This window comes from Salmo trutta, unplaced genomic scaffold, assembly GCF_901001165.1.
Source record: "Salmo trutta unplaced genomic scaffold, fSalTru1.1, whole genome shotgun sequence".
Classification (NCBI taxonomy): domain Eukaryota; kingdom Metazoa; phylum Chordata; class Actinopteri; order Salmoniformes; family Salmonidae; genus Salmo; species Salmo trutta.
The window spans coordinates 47,580-65,720 of record NW_021822891.1 but is presented as its reverse complement, the minus strand read 5'-3'; the positions used below and the strand labels follow the sequence as shown (position 1 = coordinate 65,720).

At 40.4% G+C, this 18,141-nt stretch overlaps 1 protein-coding gene across 4 annotated transcripts in view; it reads right to left on the bottom strand.

Moving 5' to 3' along the window:
• Positions 1 to 579: 579 nt before the first annotated feature.
• Positions 580 to 18,141, bottom strand: part of LOC115186271 (FERM, ARHGEF and pleckstrin domain-containing protein 1) — a gene marked incomplete at its 5' end in the record, with an annotated part of 63,799 nt that continues 46,237 nt past the window's right edge. For 3 of the 4 annotated variants that reach the window (XM_029745942.1, XM_029745943.1, XM_029745944.1), the window contains 3 exon segments: positions 997 to 1,355; positions 1,488 to 1,639; positions 16,359 to 16,466. In XM_029745942.1, the coding sequence (XP_029601802.1) occupies positions 1,031 to 1,355; positions 1,488 to 1,639; positions 16,359 to 16,466 (585 nt within the window). 4 annotated transcript variants of the gene reach the window in all.

Below are 18,141 nucleotides of genomic sequence, written 5' to 3'. Positions count from 1 at the left end.
ATTCCCACGTTCTCAAAAAATATAGAAATATTGTTTAATATATATACACACCTAAAAGGGCCACGTCTTGACAATACAGACAGGTGGTTAGTAAAGTAAAGTGAGCCGGGACTCCAGAGGTGAAGAGGCGGCAGGGTGGAAGAATAGGCCTAAAGGAGGGGAAGGAGGAGTCTAGAAGAGGGTTGGGTCAGTGTCCTCCAAGTCCTCTCTGGGTCAGGAAGGATTCTTCCTCTGGGTCAGTGTCCTCCAAGTCCTCTCTGGGTCAGGAAGGATTCTTCCTCTGGGTCAGTGTCCTCCAAGTCCTCTCTGGGTCAGGAAGGATTCTTCCTCTGGGTCAGTGTCCTCCAAGTCCTCTCTGGGTCAGGAAGGATTCTTCCTCTGGGTCAGTGTCCTCCAAGTCCTCTCTGGGTCAGGAAGGATTCTTCCTCTGGGTCAGTGTCCTCCAAGTCCTCTCTGGGTCAGGAAGGATTCTTCCTCTGGGTCAGTGTCCTCCAAGTCCTCTCTGGGTCAGGAAGGATTCTTCCTCTGGGTCAGTGTCCTCCAAGTCCTCTCTGGGTCCAGGAAGGATTCCTCCAAGTCCTCTCTGGGTCAGGAAGGATTCTTCCTCTGGGTCAGTGTCCTCCAAGTCCTCTCTGGGTCAGGAAGGATTCTTCCTCTGGGTCAGTGTCCTCCAAGTCCTCTCTGGGTCCGTGGTCAGGAAGGATTCTTCCTCTGGGTCAGGAAGGATTCTTCCTCTGGGTCAGTGTCCTCCAAGTCCTCTCTGGGTCAGGAAGGATTCTTCCTCTGGGTCAGGAAGGATTCTTCCTCTGGGTCAGGAAGGATTCTTCCTCTGGGTCAGGAAGGATTCTTCCTCTGGGTCAGGAAGGATTCTTCCTCTGGGTCAGGAAGGGGTCAACTAGCTTAACAGGTAGTACTACGGATCACCTCCATCCACCTGGAGACAGACAGACGGGTTAGAGACAGAGAGACAGGTTAGAGACAGACAGACGGGTTAGAGACAGACAGACAGGTTAGAGACAGACAGGTAGCACTACGGACCACCTCCATCCACCTGGAGACAGACAGACAGACAGGTTAGAGACAGACAGGTAGCACTACGGACCACCTCCATCCACCTGGAGACAGACAGACAGGTTAGAGACAGACAGGTAGCACTACGGACCACCTCCATCCACCTGGAGACAGACAGACAGGTTAGAGACAGACAGGTAGCACTACGGACCACCTCCATCCACCTGGAGACAGACAGACAGGTTAGAGACAGACAGGTAGCACTACGGACCACCTCCATCCACCTGGAGACAGACAGACAGGTTAGAGACAGACAGGTAGCACTACGGACCACCTCCATCCACCTGGAGACAGACAGACAGGTTAGAGACAGACAGACGGGTTAGAGACAGACAGACGGGTTAGAGACAGACAGACGGGTTAGAGACAGACAGACAGGTTAGAGACAGACAGACAGGTTAGAGACAGACAGGTACCTCTGGAAGGTGTACTGGCTCTCTGATCTGAAGTAGTACACGTGAGACTTGAAGTGGAGCTTGAAAACGTAGTCCTTCTGGATGTTCTCTGTCTCCGCGGGAACCGTCAACGAGTAGCCTAGCAACGGGAGGCTGGCCAGAGGGTAGTCATCCTATAGGGAACAGAGAGGACCTGTAGACTACTGCATCCCATAATATATACTATATAATACACTACCCAGAGGGCTATATAGGACCTGGAGACTACTGCATCCCATAATATATACTATATAATACACTACCCAGAGGGCTATATAGGACCTGGAGACTACTGCATCCCATAATATATACTATATAATACACTACCCAGAGGGTATTCATCCAATAGAGGACCTGTAGACTACTGCATCCCATAATATATACTATATAATACACTACCCAGAGGGCTATATAGGACCTGGAGACTACTGCATCCCATAATATATATACTATATAATACACTACCCAGAGGGCTATATAGGACCTGGAGACTACTGCATCCCATAATATATACTATATAATACACTACCCAGAGGGTAGTCATCCTATAGAGGACCTGGAGACTACCGCATCCCATAATATATACTATATAATACACTACCCAGAGGGCTATAGAGGACCTGGAGACTACCGCATCCCATAATATATACTATAGAGGACCTGTAGACTACTACATCCCATAATATATACTATATAATACACTACCCAGAGGGCTATATAGGACCTGGAGACTACTGCATCCCATAATATATACTATATAATACACTACCCAGAGGGCTATATAGGACCTGGAGACTACTGCATCCCATAATATATACTATATAGGACCTGGAGACTACTGCATCCCATAATATATACTATAGAGGACCTGTAGACTACTGCATCCCATAATATATACTATAGAGGACCTGTAGACTACTGCATCCCATAATATATACCATATAGGACCTGTAGACTACTGCATCCCATAATATATACTATATAGGACCTGTAGACTACTGCATCCCATAATATATACTATATAATACACTACCCAGAGGGCTATAGAGGACCTGGAGACTACTGCATCCCATAATATATACTATATAATACACTACCCAGAGGGCTATATAGGACCTGGAGACTACTGCATCCCATAATATATACTATATAGGACCTGTAGACTACTGCATCCCATAATATATACTATAGAGGACCTGGAGACTACTACATCCCATAATATATACTATATAATACACTACCCAGAGGGCTATATAGGACCTGTAGACTACTGCATCCCATAATATATACTATATAATACACTACCCAGAGGGCTATATAGGACCTGGAGACTACTGCATCCCATAATATATACTATATAGGACCTGTAGACTACTGCATCCCATAATATATACTATATAATACACTACCCAGAGGGTAGTCATCCTATAGAGGACCTGGAGACTACTGCATCCCATAATATATACTATAGAGGACCTGTAGACTACTGCATCCCATAATATATACTATATAGGACCTGTAGACTACTACATCCCATAATATATACTATATAATACACTACCCAGAGGGTAGTCATCCTATAGAGGACCTGGAGACTACTGCATCCCATAATATATACTATAGAGGACCTGTAGACTACTGCATCCCATAATATATACTATATAATACACTACCCAGAGGGCTATATAGGACCTGGAGACTACTGCATCCCATAATATATACTATAGAGGACCTGTAGACTACTGCATCCCATAATATATACTATATAATACACTACCCAGAGGGCTATAGAGGACCTGGAGACTACTGGATCCCATAATATATACTATATAATACACTACCCAGAGGGCTATATAGGACCTGGAGACTACTGCATCCCATAATATATACCATATAGGACCTGGAGACTACTGCATCCCATAATATATACCATATAGGACCTGGAGACTACTGCATCCCATAATATATACTATATAATACACTACCCAGAGGGCTATATAGGACCTGTAGACTACTGCATCCCATAATATATACTATATAATACACTACCCAGAGGGCTATAGAGGACCTGGAGACTACTGCATCCCATAATATATACTATATAATACACTACCCAGAGGGCTATATAGGACCTGGAGACTACTGCATCCCATAATATATACTATATAGGACCTGTAGACTACTGCATCCCATAATATATACTATAGAGGACCTGGAGACTACTACATCCCATAATATATACTATATAATACACTACCCAGAGGGCTATATAGGACCTGTAGACTACTGCATCCCATAATATATACTATATAATACACTACCCAGAGGGCTATATAGGACCTGGAGACTACTGCATCCCATAATATATACTATATAGGACCTGTAGACTACTGCATCCCATAATATATACTATATAATACACTACCCAGAGGGTAGTCATCCTATAGAGGACCTGGAGACTACTGCATCCCATAATATATACTATAGAGGACCTGTAGACTACTGCATCCCATAATATATACTATATAGGACCTGTAGACTACTACATCCCATAATATATACTATATAATACACTACCCAGAGGGTAGTCATCCTATAGAGGACCTGGAGACTACTGCATCCCATAATATATACTATAGAGGACCTGTAGACTACTGCATCCCATAATATATACTATATAATACACTACCCAGAGGGCTATATAGGACCTGGAGACTACTGCATCCCATAATATATACTATAGAGGACCTGTAGACTACTGCATCCCATAATATATACTATATAATACACTACCCAGAGGGCTATAGAGGACCTGGAGACTACTGGATCCCATAATATATACTATATAATACACTACCCAGAGGGCTATATAGGACCTGGAGACTACTGCATCCCATAATATATACCATATAGGACCTGGAGACTACTGCATCCCATAATATATACCATATAGGACCTGGAGACTACTGCATCCCATAATATATACTATATAATACACTACCCAGAGGGCTATATAGGACCTGGAGACTACTGCATCCCATAATATATACTATAGAGGACCTGTAGACTACTGCATCCCATAATATATACTATATAATACACTACCCAGAGGGCTATATAGGACCTGGAGACTACTGCATCCCATAATATATACTATATAATACACTACCCAGAGGGCTATATAGGACCTGTAGACTACTGCATCCCATAATATATACTATATAGGACCTGTAGACTACTGCATCCCATAATATATACTATATAATACACTACCCAGAGGGCTATATAGGACCTGGAGACTACTGCATCCCATAATATATACTATAGAGGACCTGTAGACTACTGCATCCCATAATATACACTATATAATACACTACCCAGAGGGCTATATAGGACCTGTAGACTACTGCATCCCATAATATATACTATATAATACACTACCCAGAGGGCTATAGAGGACCTGTAGACTACTGCATCCCATAATATATACTATATAATACACTACCCAGAGGGCTATATAGGACCTGGAGACTACTGCATCCCATAATATATACTATAGAGGACCTGGAGACTACTGCATCCCATAATATATACTATATAATACACTACCCAGAGGGCTATATAGGACCTGGAGACTACCGCATCCCATAATATATACTATAGAGGACCTGTAGACTACTGCATCCCATAATATATACTATAGAGGACCTGGAGACTACTACATCCCATAATATATACTATATAATACACTACCCAGAGGGCTATATAGGACCTGGAGACTACTGCATCCCATAATATATACTATAGAGGACCTGGAGACTACTGCATCCCATAATATATACTATATAATACACTACCCAGAGGGCTATATAGGACCTGGAGACTACTGCATCCCATAATATATACTATATAATACACTACCCAGAGGGCTATATAGGACCTGGAGACTACTGCATCCCATAATATATACTATAGAGGACCTGGAGACTACTGCATCCCATAATATATACTATAGAGGACCTGTAGACTACTGCATCCCATAATATATACCATATAGGACCTGTAGACTACTGCATCCCATAATATATACTATATAATACACTACCCAGAGGGCTAAAGAGGACCTGTAGACTACTGCATCCCATAATATATACTATAGAGGACCTGTAGACTACTGCATCCCATAATATATACTATATAATACACTACCCAGAGGGCTATATAGGACCTGTAGACTACTGCATCCCATAATATATACTATATAATACACTACCCAGAGGGCTATATAGGACCTGTAGACTACTGCATCCCATAATATATACTATAGAGGACCTGTAGACTACTGCATCCCATAATATATACTATAGAGGACCTGTAGACTACTGCATCCCATAATATATACTATAGAGGACCTGTAGACTACTGCATCCCATAATATATACTATATAATACACTACCCAGAGGGCTATATAGGACCTGGAGACTACTGCATCCCATAATATATACTATAGAGGACCTGTAGACTACTGCATCCCATAATATATACTATATAATACACTACCCAGAGGGCTATAGAGGACCTGTAGACTACTGCATCCCATAATATATACTATATAATACACTACCCAGAGGGCTATATAGGACCTGGAGACTACTGCATCCCATAATATATACTATATAGGACCTGTAGACTACTGCATCCCATAATATATACTATAGAGGACCTGGAGACTACTGCATCCCATAATATATACTATATAATACACTACTGCATCCCATAATATATACTATAGAGGACCTGTAGACTACTGCATCCCATAATATATACTATAGAGGACCTGGAGACTACTGCATCCCATAATATATACTATAGAGGACCTGTAGACTACCGCATCCCATAATATATACTATAGAGGACCTGTAGACTACTGCATCCCATAATATATACTATATAGGACCTGTAGACTACTGCATCCCATAATATATACTATATAATACACTACCCAGAGGGCTATAGAGGACCTGGAGACTACTGCATCCCATAATATATACTATATAATACACTACTGCATCCCATAATATATACTATATAATACACTACCCAGAGGGCTATAGAGGACCTGTAGACTACTGCATCCCATAATATATACTATAGAGGACCTGTAGACTACTACATCCCATAATATATACTATATAGGACCTGTAGACTACTGCATCCCATAATATATACTATAGAGGACCTGTAGACTACTGCATCCCATAATATATACTATATAATACACTACCCAGAGGGCTATAGAGGACCTGGAGACTACTGCATCCCATAATATATACTATATAATACACTACCCAGAGGGCTATATAGGACCTGGAGACTACCGCATCCCATAATATATACTATAGAGGACCTGTAGACTACTGCATCCCATAATATACACTATATAATACACTACCCAGAGGGCTATATAGGACCTGTAGACTACTGCATCCCATAATATATACTATATAATACACTACCCAGAGGGTATTCATCCAATAGAGGACCTGTAGACTACTGCATCCCATAATATATACTATATAATACACTACCCAGAGGGCTATAGAGGACCTGGAGACTACTGCATCCCATAATATATACTATATAATACACTACCCAGAGGGCTATAGAGGACCTGGAGACTACTGCATCCCATAATATATACTATATAATACACTACCCAGAGGGCTATATAGGACCTGGAGACTACTGCATCCCATAATATATACTATATAATACACTACCCAGAGGGCTATATAGGACCTGGAGACTACTGCATCCCATAATATATACTATAGAGGACCTGGAGACTACTACATCCCATAATATATACTATATAATACACTACCCAGAGGGCTATATAGGACCTGTAGACTACTGCATCCCATAATATATACTATATAATACACTACCCAGAGGGCTATATAGGACCTGGAGACTACTGCATCCCATAATATATACTATAGAGGACCTGTAGACTACTGCATCCCATAATATATACTATAGAGGACCTGGAGACTACTGCATCCCATAATATATACTATATAATACACTACCCAGAGGGCTATATAGGACCTGGAGACTACTGCATCCCATAATATATACTATATAATACACTACCCAGAGGGCTATATAGGACCTGGAGACTACTGCATCCCATAATATATACTATATAGGACCTGTAGACTACTGCATCCCATAATATATACTATAGAGGACCTGTAGACTACTGCATCCCATAATATATACTATATAATACACTACCCAGAGGGCTATAGAGGACCTGGAGACTACTGCATCCCATAATATATACTATATAATACACTACCCAGAGGGCTATATAGGACCTGGAGACTACTGCATCCCATAATATATACTATATAATACACTACCCAGAGGGCTATATAGGACCTGGAGACTACTGCATCCCATAATATATACTATAGAGGACCTGGAGACTACTACATCCCATAATATATACTATATAATACACTACCCAGAGGGCTATATAGGACCTGTAGACTACTGCATCCCATAATATATACTATATAATACACTACCCAGAGGGCTATATAGGACCTGGAGACTACTGCATCCCATAATATATACTATAGAGGACCTGTAGACTACTGCATCCCATAATATATACTATAGAGGACCTGGAGACTACTGCATCCCATAATATATACTATATAATACACTACCCAGAGGGCTATATAGGACCTGGAGACTACTGCATCCCATAATATATACTATATAATACACTACCCAGAGGGCTATATAGGACCTGGAGACTACTGCATCCCATAATATATACTATATAGGACCTGTAGACTACTGCATCCCATAATATATACTATAGAGGACCTGTAGACTACTGCATCCCATAATATATACTATAGAGGACCTGTAGACTACTGCATCCCATAATATATACTATATAATACACTACCCAGAGGGCTATAGAGGACCTGGAGACTACTGCATCCCATAATATATACTATATAATACACTACCCAGAGGGCTATATAGAACCTGTAGACTACTGCATCCCATAATATATACTATATAATACACTACCCAGAGGGCTATATAGGACCTGGAGACTACTGCATCCCATAATATATACTATATAATACACTACCCAGAGGGCTATATAGGACCTGGAGACTACTGCATCCCATAATATATACTATATAGGACCTGGAGACTACTGCATCCCATAATATATACTATAGAGGACCTGTAGACTACTGCATCCCATAATATATACTATAGAGGACCTGTAGACTACTGCATCCCATAATATATACTATAGAGGACCTGGAGACTACTGCATCCCATAATATATACTATATAATACACTACCCAGAGGGCTATATAGGACCTGGAGACTACTGCATCCCATAATATATACTATAGAGGACCTGTAGACTACTGCATCCCATAATATATACTATATAATACACTACCCAGAGGGCTATATAGGACCTGGATACTACTGCATCCCATAATATATACTATATAATACACTACCCAGAGGGCTATATAGGACCTGGAGACTACTGCATCCCATAATATATACTATAGAGGACCTGGAGACTACTGCATCCCATAATATATACTATATAGGACCTGTAGACTACTGCATCCCATAATATATACTATAGAGGACCTGGAGACTACTGCATCCCATAATATATACTATATAATACACTACCCAGAGGGCTGTATAGGACCTGGAGACTACTGCATCCCGTAATATATACTATATAATACACTACCCAGAGGGCTATAGAGGACCTGGAGACTACCGCATCCCATAATATATACTATAGAGGACCTGGAGACTACTGCATCCCATAATATATACTATATAATACACTACCCAGAGGGCTATATAGGACCTGGAGACTACTGCATCCCATAATATATACTATATAGGACCTGTAGACTACTGCATCCCATAATATATACTATAGAGGACCTGTAGACTACTGCATCCCATAATATATACTATAGAGGACCTGTAGACTACTGCATCCCATAATATATACTATATAGGACCTGTAGACTACTGCATCCCATAATATATACTATATAGGACCTGTAGACTACTGCATCCCATAATATATACTATATAGGACCTGTAGACTACTGCATACCATAATATATACTATATAATACACTACCCAGAGGGCTATAGAGGACCTGGAGACTACCGCATCCCATAATATATACTATAGAGGACCTGGAGACTACTGCATCCCATAATATATACTATATAATACACTACCCAGAGGGCTATATAGGACCTGGAGACTACTGCATCCCATAATATATACTATATAGGACCTGTAGACTACTGCATCCCATAATATATACTATAGAGGACCTGTAGACTACTGCATCCCATAATATATACTATAGAGGACCTGTAGACTACTGCATCCCATAATATATACTATATAGGACCTGTAGACTACTGCATCCCATAATATATACTATATAGGACCTGTAGACTACTGCATCCCATAATATATACTATATAGGACCTGTAGACTACTGCATCCCATAATATATACTATATAGGACCTGGAGACTACTGCATCCCATAATATATACTATATAATACACTACCCAGAGGGCTATATAGGACCTGGAGACTACTGCATCCCATAATATATACTATAGAGGACCTGTAGACTACTGCATCCCATAATATATACTATATAATACACTACCCAGAGGGCTATAGAGGACCTGTAGACTACTGGATCCCATAATATATACTATATAATACACTACCCAGAGGGCTATATAGGACCTGGAGACTACTGCATCCCATAATATATACTATATAGGACCTGTAGACTACTGCATCCCATAATATATACTATAGAGGACCTGGAGACTACTGCATCCCATAATATATACTATATAATACACTACTGCATCCCATAATATATACTATAGAGGACCTGTAGACTACTGCATCCCATAATATATACTATAGAGGACCTGTAGACTACTGCATCCCATAATATATACTATAGAGGACCTGGAGACTACTGCATCCCATAATATATACTATATAGGACCTGTAGACTACTGCATCCCATAATATATACTATATAGGACCTGTAGACTACTGCATCCCATAATATATACTATAGAGGACCTGTAGACTACTGCATCCCATAATATATACTATAGAGGACCTGTAGACTACTGCATCCCATAATATATACTATATAGGACCTGTAGACTACTGCATCCCATAATATATACTATATAGGACCTGTAGACTACTGCATCCCATAATATATACTATATAGGACCTGTAGACTACTGCATACCATAATATATACTATATAATACACTACCCAGAGGGCTATAGAGGACCTGGAGACTACCGCATCCCATAATATATACTATAGAGGACCTGGAGACTACTGCATCCCATAATATATACTATATAATACACTACCCAGAGGGCTATATAGGACCTGGAGACTACTGCATCCCATAATATATACTATATAGGACCTGTAGACTACTGCATCCCATAATATATACTATAGAGGACCTGTAGACTACTGCATCCCATAATATATACTATAGAGGACCTGTAGACTACTGCATCCCATAATATATACTATATAGGACCTGTAGACTACTGCATCCCATAATATATACTATATAGGACCTGTAGACTACTGCATCCCATAATATATACTATATAGGACCTGTAGACTACTGCATCCCATAATATATACTATATAGGACCTGGAGACTACTGCATCCCATAATATATACTATATAATACACTACCCAGAGGGCTATATAGGACCTGGAGACTACTGCATCCCATAATATATACTATAGAGGACCTGTAGACTACTGCATCCCATAATATATACTATATAATACACTACCCAGAGGGCTATAGAGGACCTGTAGACTACTGGATCCCATAATATATACTATATAATACACTACCCAGAGGGCTATATAGGACCTGGAGACTACTGCATCCCATAATATATACTATATAGGACCTGTAGACTACTGCATCCCATAATATATACTATAGAGGACCTGGAGACTACTGCATCCCATAATATATACTATATAATACACTACTGCATCCCATAATATATACTATAGAGGACCTGTAGACTACTGCATCCCATAATATATACTATAGAGGACCTGTAGACTACTGCATCCCATAATATATACTATAGAGGACCTGGAGACTACTGCATCCCATAATATATACTATAGAGGACCTGTAGACTACCGCATCCCATAATATATACTATAGAGGACCTGTAGACTACTGCATCCCATAATATATACTATATAGGACCTGTAGACTACTGCATCCCATAATATATACTATATAGGACCTGGAGACTACTGCATCCCATAATATATACTATATAGGACCTGTAGACTACTACATCCCATAATATATACTATAGAGGACCTGGAGACTACCGCATCCCATAATATATACTATAGAGGACCTGTAGACTACTGCATCCCATAATATATACTATATAATACACTACCCAGAGGGCTATAGAGGACCTGGAGACTACTGCATCCCATAATATATACTATATAATACACTACTGCATCCCATAATATATACTATATAATACACTACCCAGAGGGCTATAGAGGACCTGTAGACTACTGCATCCCATAATATATACTATAGAGGACCTGTAGACTACTACATCCCATAATATATACTATATAGGACCTGTAGACTACTGCATCCCATAATATATACTATAGAGGACCTGTAGACTACTGCATCCCATAATATATACTATATAATACACTACCCAGAGGGCTATAGAGGACCTGGAGACTACTGCATCCCATAATATATACTATAGAGGACCTGTAGACTACCGCATCCCATAATATATACTATATAATACACTACCCAGAGGGCTATATAGGACCTGGAGACTACTGCATCCCATAATATATACTATATAATACACTACCCAGAGGGCTATATAGGACCTGGAGACTACCGCATCCCATAATATATACTATAGAGGACCTGTAGACTACTGCATCCCATAATATACACTATATAATACACTACCCAGAGGGCTGTATAGGACCTGTAGACTACTGCATCCCATAATATATACTATATAATACACTACCCAGAGGGTATTCATCCAATAGAGGACCTGTAGACTACTGCATCCCATAATATATACTATATAATACACTACCCAGAGGGCTATAGAGGACCTGGAGACTACTGCATCCCATAATATATACTATATAATACACTACCCAGAGGGCTATAGAGGACCTGGAGACTACTGCATCCCATAATATATACTATATAATACACTACCCAGAGGGCTATATAGGACCTGGAGACTACTGCATCCCATAATATATACTATATAATACACTACCCAGAGGGCTATATAGGACCTGGAGACTACTGCATCCCATAATATATACTATAGAGGACCTGGAGACTACTACATCCCATAATATATACTATATAATACACTACCCAGAGGGCTATATAGGACCTGTAGACTACTGCATCCCATAATATATACTATATAATACACTACCCAGAGGGCTATATAGGACCTGGAGACTACTGCATCCCATAATATATACTATAGAGGACCTGTAGACTACTGCATCCCATAATATATACTATAGAGGACCTGGAGACTACTGCATCCCATAATATATACTATATAATACACTACCCAGAGGGCTATATAGGACCTGGAGACTACTGCATCCCATAATATATACTATAGAGGACCTGTAGACTACTGCATCCCATAATATATACTATATAATACACTACCCAGAGGGTAGTCATCCTATAGAGGACCTGGAGACTACTTCATCCCATAATATATACTATATAATACACTACCCAGAGGGCTATATAGGACCTGTAGACTACTGCATCCCATAATATATACTATATAATACACTACCCAGAGGGCTATATAGGACCTGGAGACTACTGCATCCCATAATATATACTATATAGGACCTGTAGACTACTGCATCCCATAATATATACTATAGAGGACCTGTAGACTACTGCATCCCATAATATATACTATAGAGGACCTGTAGACTACTGCATCCCATAATATATACTATATAATACACTACCCAGAGGGCTATAGAGGACCTGGAGACTACTGCATCCCATAATATATACTATATAATACACTACCCAGAGGGCTATATAGGACCTGTAGACTACTGCATCCCATAATATATACTATATAATACACTACCCAGAGGGCTATATAGGACCTGGAGACTACTGCATCCCATAATATATACTATATAATACACTACCCAGAGGGCTATATAGGACCTGGAGACTACTGCATCCCATAATATATACTATATAGGACCTGGAGACTACTGCATCCCATAATATATACTATAGAGGACCTGTAGACTACTGCATCCCATAATATATACTATAGAGGACCTGTAGACTACTGCATCCCATAATATATACTATAGAGGACCTGGAGACTACTGCATCCCATAATATATACTATATAGGACCTGTAGACTACTGCATCCCATAATATATACTATAGAGGACCTGGAGACTACTGCATCCCATAATATATACTATAGAGGACCTGGAGACTACTGCATCCCATAATATATACTATATAGGACCTGTAGACTACTGCATCCCATAATATATACTATAGAGGACCTGGAGACTACTGCATCCCATAATATATACTATATAATACACTACCCAGAGGGCTGTATAGGACCTGGAGACTACTGCATCCCATAATATATACTATATAATACACTACCCAGAGGGCTATAGAGGACCTGGAGACTACCGCATCCCATAATATATACTATAGAGGACCTGGAGACTACTGCATCCCATAATATATACTATATAATACACTACCCAGAGGGCTATATAGGACCTGGAGACTACTGCATCCCATAATATATACTATATAGGACCTGTAGACTACTGCATCCCATAATATATACTATAGAGGACCTGTAGACTACTGCATCCCATAATATATACTATAGAGGACCTGTAGACTACTGCATCCCATAATATATACTATATAGGACCTGTAGACTACTGCATCCCATAATATATACTATATAGGACCTGTAGACTACTGCATCCCATAATATATACTATATAGGACCTGTAGACTACTGCATCCCATAATATATACTATATAGGACCTGGAGACTACTGCATCCCATAATATATACTATATAATACACTACCCAGAGGGCTATATAGGACCTGGAGACTACTGCATCCCATAATATATACTATAGAGGACCTGTAGACTACTGCATCCCATAATATACACTATATAATACACTACCCAGAGGGCTATATAGGACCTGTAGACTACTGCATCCCATAATATATACTATAGAGGACCTGGAGACTACTGCATCCCATAATATATACTATATAATACACTACCCAGAGGGCTATATAGGACCTGGAGACTACCGCATCCCATAATATATACTATAGAGGACCTGTAGACTACTGCATCCCATAATATATACTATATAATACACTACTGCATCCCATAATATATACTATATAATACACTACTGCATCCCATAATATATACTATATAATACACTACCCAGAGGGCTATAGAGGACCTGGAGACTACTGCATCCCATAATATATACTATATAATACACTACCCAGAGGGCTATATAGGACCTGGAGACTACTGCATCCCATAATATATACTATATAATACACTACCCAGAGGGCTATATAGGACCTGGAGACTACTGCATCCCATAATATATACTATATAATACACTACCCAGAGGGTAGTCATCCTAGAGAGGACCTGGAGACTACTGCATCCCATAATAAACACTAGTTAGGTTAATAAACACTAGTTAGGGTTAGGTTAGAGTTAGGTTAGAGTTAGGTTAGAGTTAGGTTAGAGTTAGGTTAGAGTTAGGGTTAGAGCTAGGTTAGAGCTAGGTTAGAGCTAGGTTAGAGCTAGGTTAGAGCTAGGTTAGAGCTAGGTTAGAGTTAGAGCTAGGTTAGAGCTAGGTTAGAGCTAGGTTAGAGCTAGGTTAGAGTTAGGTTAGAGTTAGGTTAGAGTTAGGTTAGAGCTAGGTTAGAGGTAGGTTAGAGTCCTTACCTGATGTGATTTGTAGAAGAACATGCTGAAGTTGGTGTAGACCACCCAGAGTTAGGTTAGGGTTAGGTTAGAGTTAGGTTAGAGTTAGTTTAGGGTTAGAGCTAGGTTAGAGGTAGGTTAGAGTCCTTACCTGATGTGATTTGTAGAAGAACAGGCTGAAGTTGGTGTAGACCACCCAGAGTTAGGTTAGGGTTAGGTTAGAGTTAGGTTAGAGTTAGTTTAGGGTTAGAGCTAGGTTAGAGTTAGTTTAGGGTTAGAGTTAAGTTAGGGTTAGGGTTAGGGTTAGAGTTAGGTTAGGGTTAGAGTTAGGTTAGAGGTAGGTTAGAGTCCTTACCTGGTGTGATTTGTAGAGGAACATGCTGAAGTTGGTGTAGACCACCCAGAGTTAGGTTAGAGTTAGGTTAGAGTTAGGTTAGAGTTAGGTTAGAGTTAGGTTAGGGTTAGAGCTAGGTTAGAGCTAGGTTAGAGTTAGGTTAGAGGTAGGTTAGAGTCCTTACCTGGTGTGATTTGTAGAAGAACATGCTGAAGTTGGTGTAGACCACCCAGAGTTAGGTTAGAGTTAGGTTAGAGTTAGGTTAGAGTCCTTACCTGATGTGATTTGTAGAAGAACATGCTGAAGTTGGTGTAGACCACCCAGAGTTTCTGCCATCCATTACTGTTCTTAAACTTCCTCAGCAGGTTACCTGATAACTGGTTCTGATAGGGGCAGAGAGGAGACCAATAGGAAGAGACATTAACACAGGATTAACCAATAGCAAGAGAGATTAACACAGGTCCAACATGACTACTGTGTCAGAATATTTCATTTCACAGGAAGTTATCGAACACAGGAGAACATTTACAAGATAGTGACATTATTCCCCCAGCATTCAGCAGACAAACATCAGTCCTGTCAGACGCCTTTAGCCCTTTATAGCTAGCAGGGATACTAGACCATCAGCCTTTAGCCCTTTATAGCTAGCAGGGATACTAGACCATCAGCCTTTAGCCCTTTATAGCTAGCAGGGATACTAGACCATCAGCCTTTAACCCTTTATAGCTAGCAGGGATACTAGACCATCAGCCTTTAGCCCTTTATAGCTAGCAGGGATACTAGACCATCAGCCTTTATAGCTAGCAGGGATACTAGACCATCAGCCTTTAGCCCTTTATAGCTAGCAGGGATACTAGACCATCAGCCTTTAGCCCTTTATAGCTAGCAGGGATACTGGACCATCAGCCTTTAACCCTTTATAGCGAGCAGGGATACTAAACCATCAGCCTTTAGCCCTTTATAGCTAGCAGGGATACTAGACCATCAGCCTTTAACCCTTTATAGCTAGCAGGGATACTAGACCAACAGCCTTTAGCCCTTTATAGCTAGCAGGGATACTAGACCATCAGCCTTTTGCCCTTTATAGCGAGCAGGGATACTGGACCATCAGCCTTTAACCCTTTATAGCTAGCAGGGATACTGGACCATCAGCCTTTAACCCTTTATAGCTAGCAGGGATACTGGACCATCAGCCTTTAGCCCTTTATAGCTAGCAGGGATACTAGACCATCAGCCTTTAACACTTTATAGCTAGCAGGGATACTAGACCATCAGCCTTTAGCCCTTTATAGCTAGCAGGGATACTAGACCATCAGCCTTTAGCCCTTTATAGCTAGCAGGGATACTAGACCACCAGCCTTTATAGCTAGCAGGGATACTAGACCATCAGCCTTTAGCCCTTTATAGCTAGCAGGGATACTAGACCATCAGCCTTTAACCCTTTATAGCTAGCAGGGACACTAGACCATCAGCCTTTATAGCTAGCAGGGATACTGGACCATCAGCCTTTAGCCCTTTATAGCGAGCAGGGATACTAGACCATCTGCCTTTAACCCTTTATAGCGAGCAGGGATACTAGACCATCAGCCTTTAACCCTTTATAGCTAGCAGGGATACTAGACCATCAGCCTTTAGCCCTTTATAGCGAGCAGGGATACTAGACCATCAGCCTTTAACCCTTTATAGCTAGCAGGGATACTAGACCATCAGCCTTTAGCCCTTTATAGCTAGTAGGGATACTGGACCATCAGCCTTTAACCCTTTATAGCGAGCAGGGATACTAGACCATCAGCCTTTAACCCTTTATAGCGAGCAGGGATACTAGACCATCAGCCTTTAGCCCTTTATAGCTAGCAGGGATACTAGACCACCAGCCTTTATAGCTAGCAGGGATACTAGACCATCAGCCTTTAGCCCTTTATAGCTAGCAGGGATACTAGACCATCAGCCTTTAACCCTTTATAGCTAGCAGGGATACTATACCATCAGCCTTTAACCCTTTATAGATAGCAGGGATACTAGACCACCAGCCTTTATAGCTAGCAGGGATACTAGACC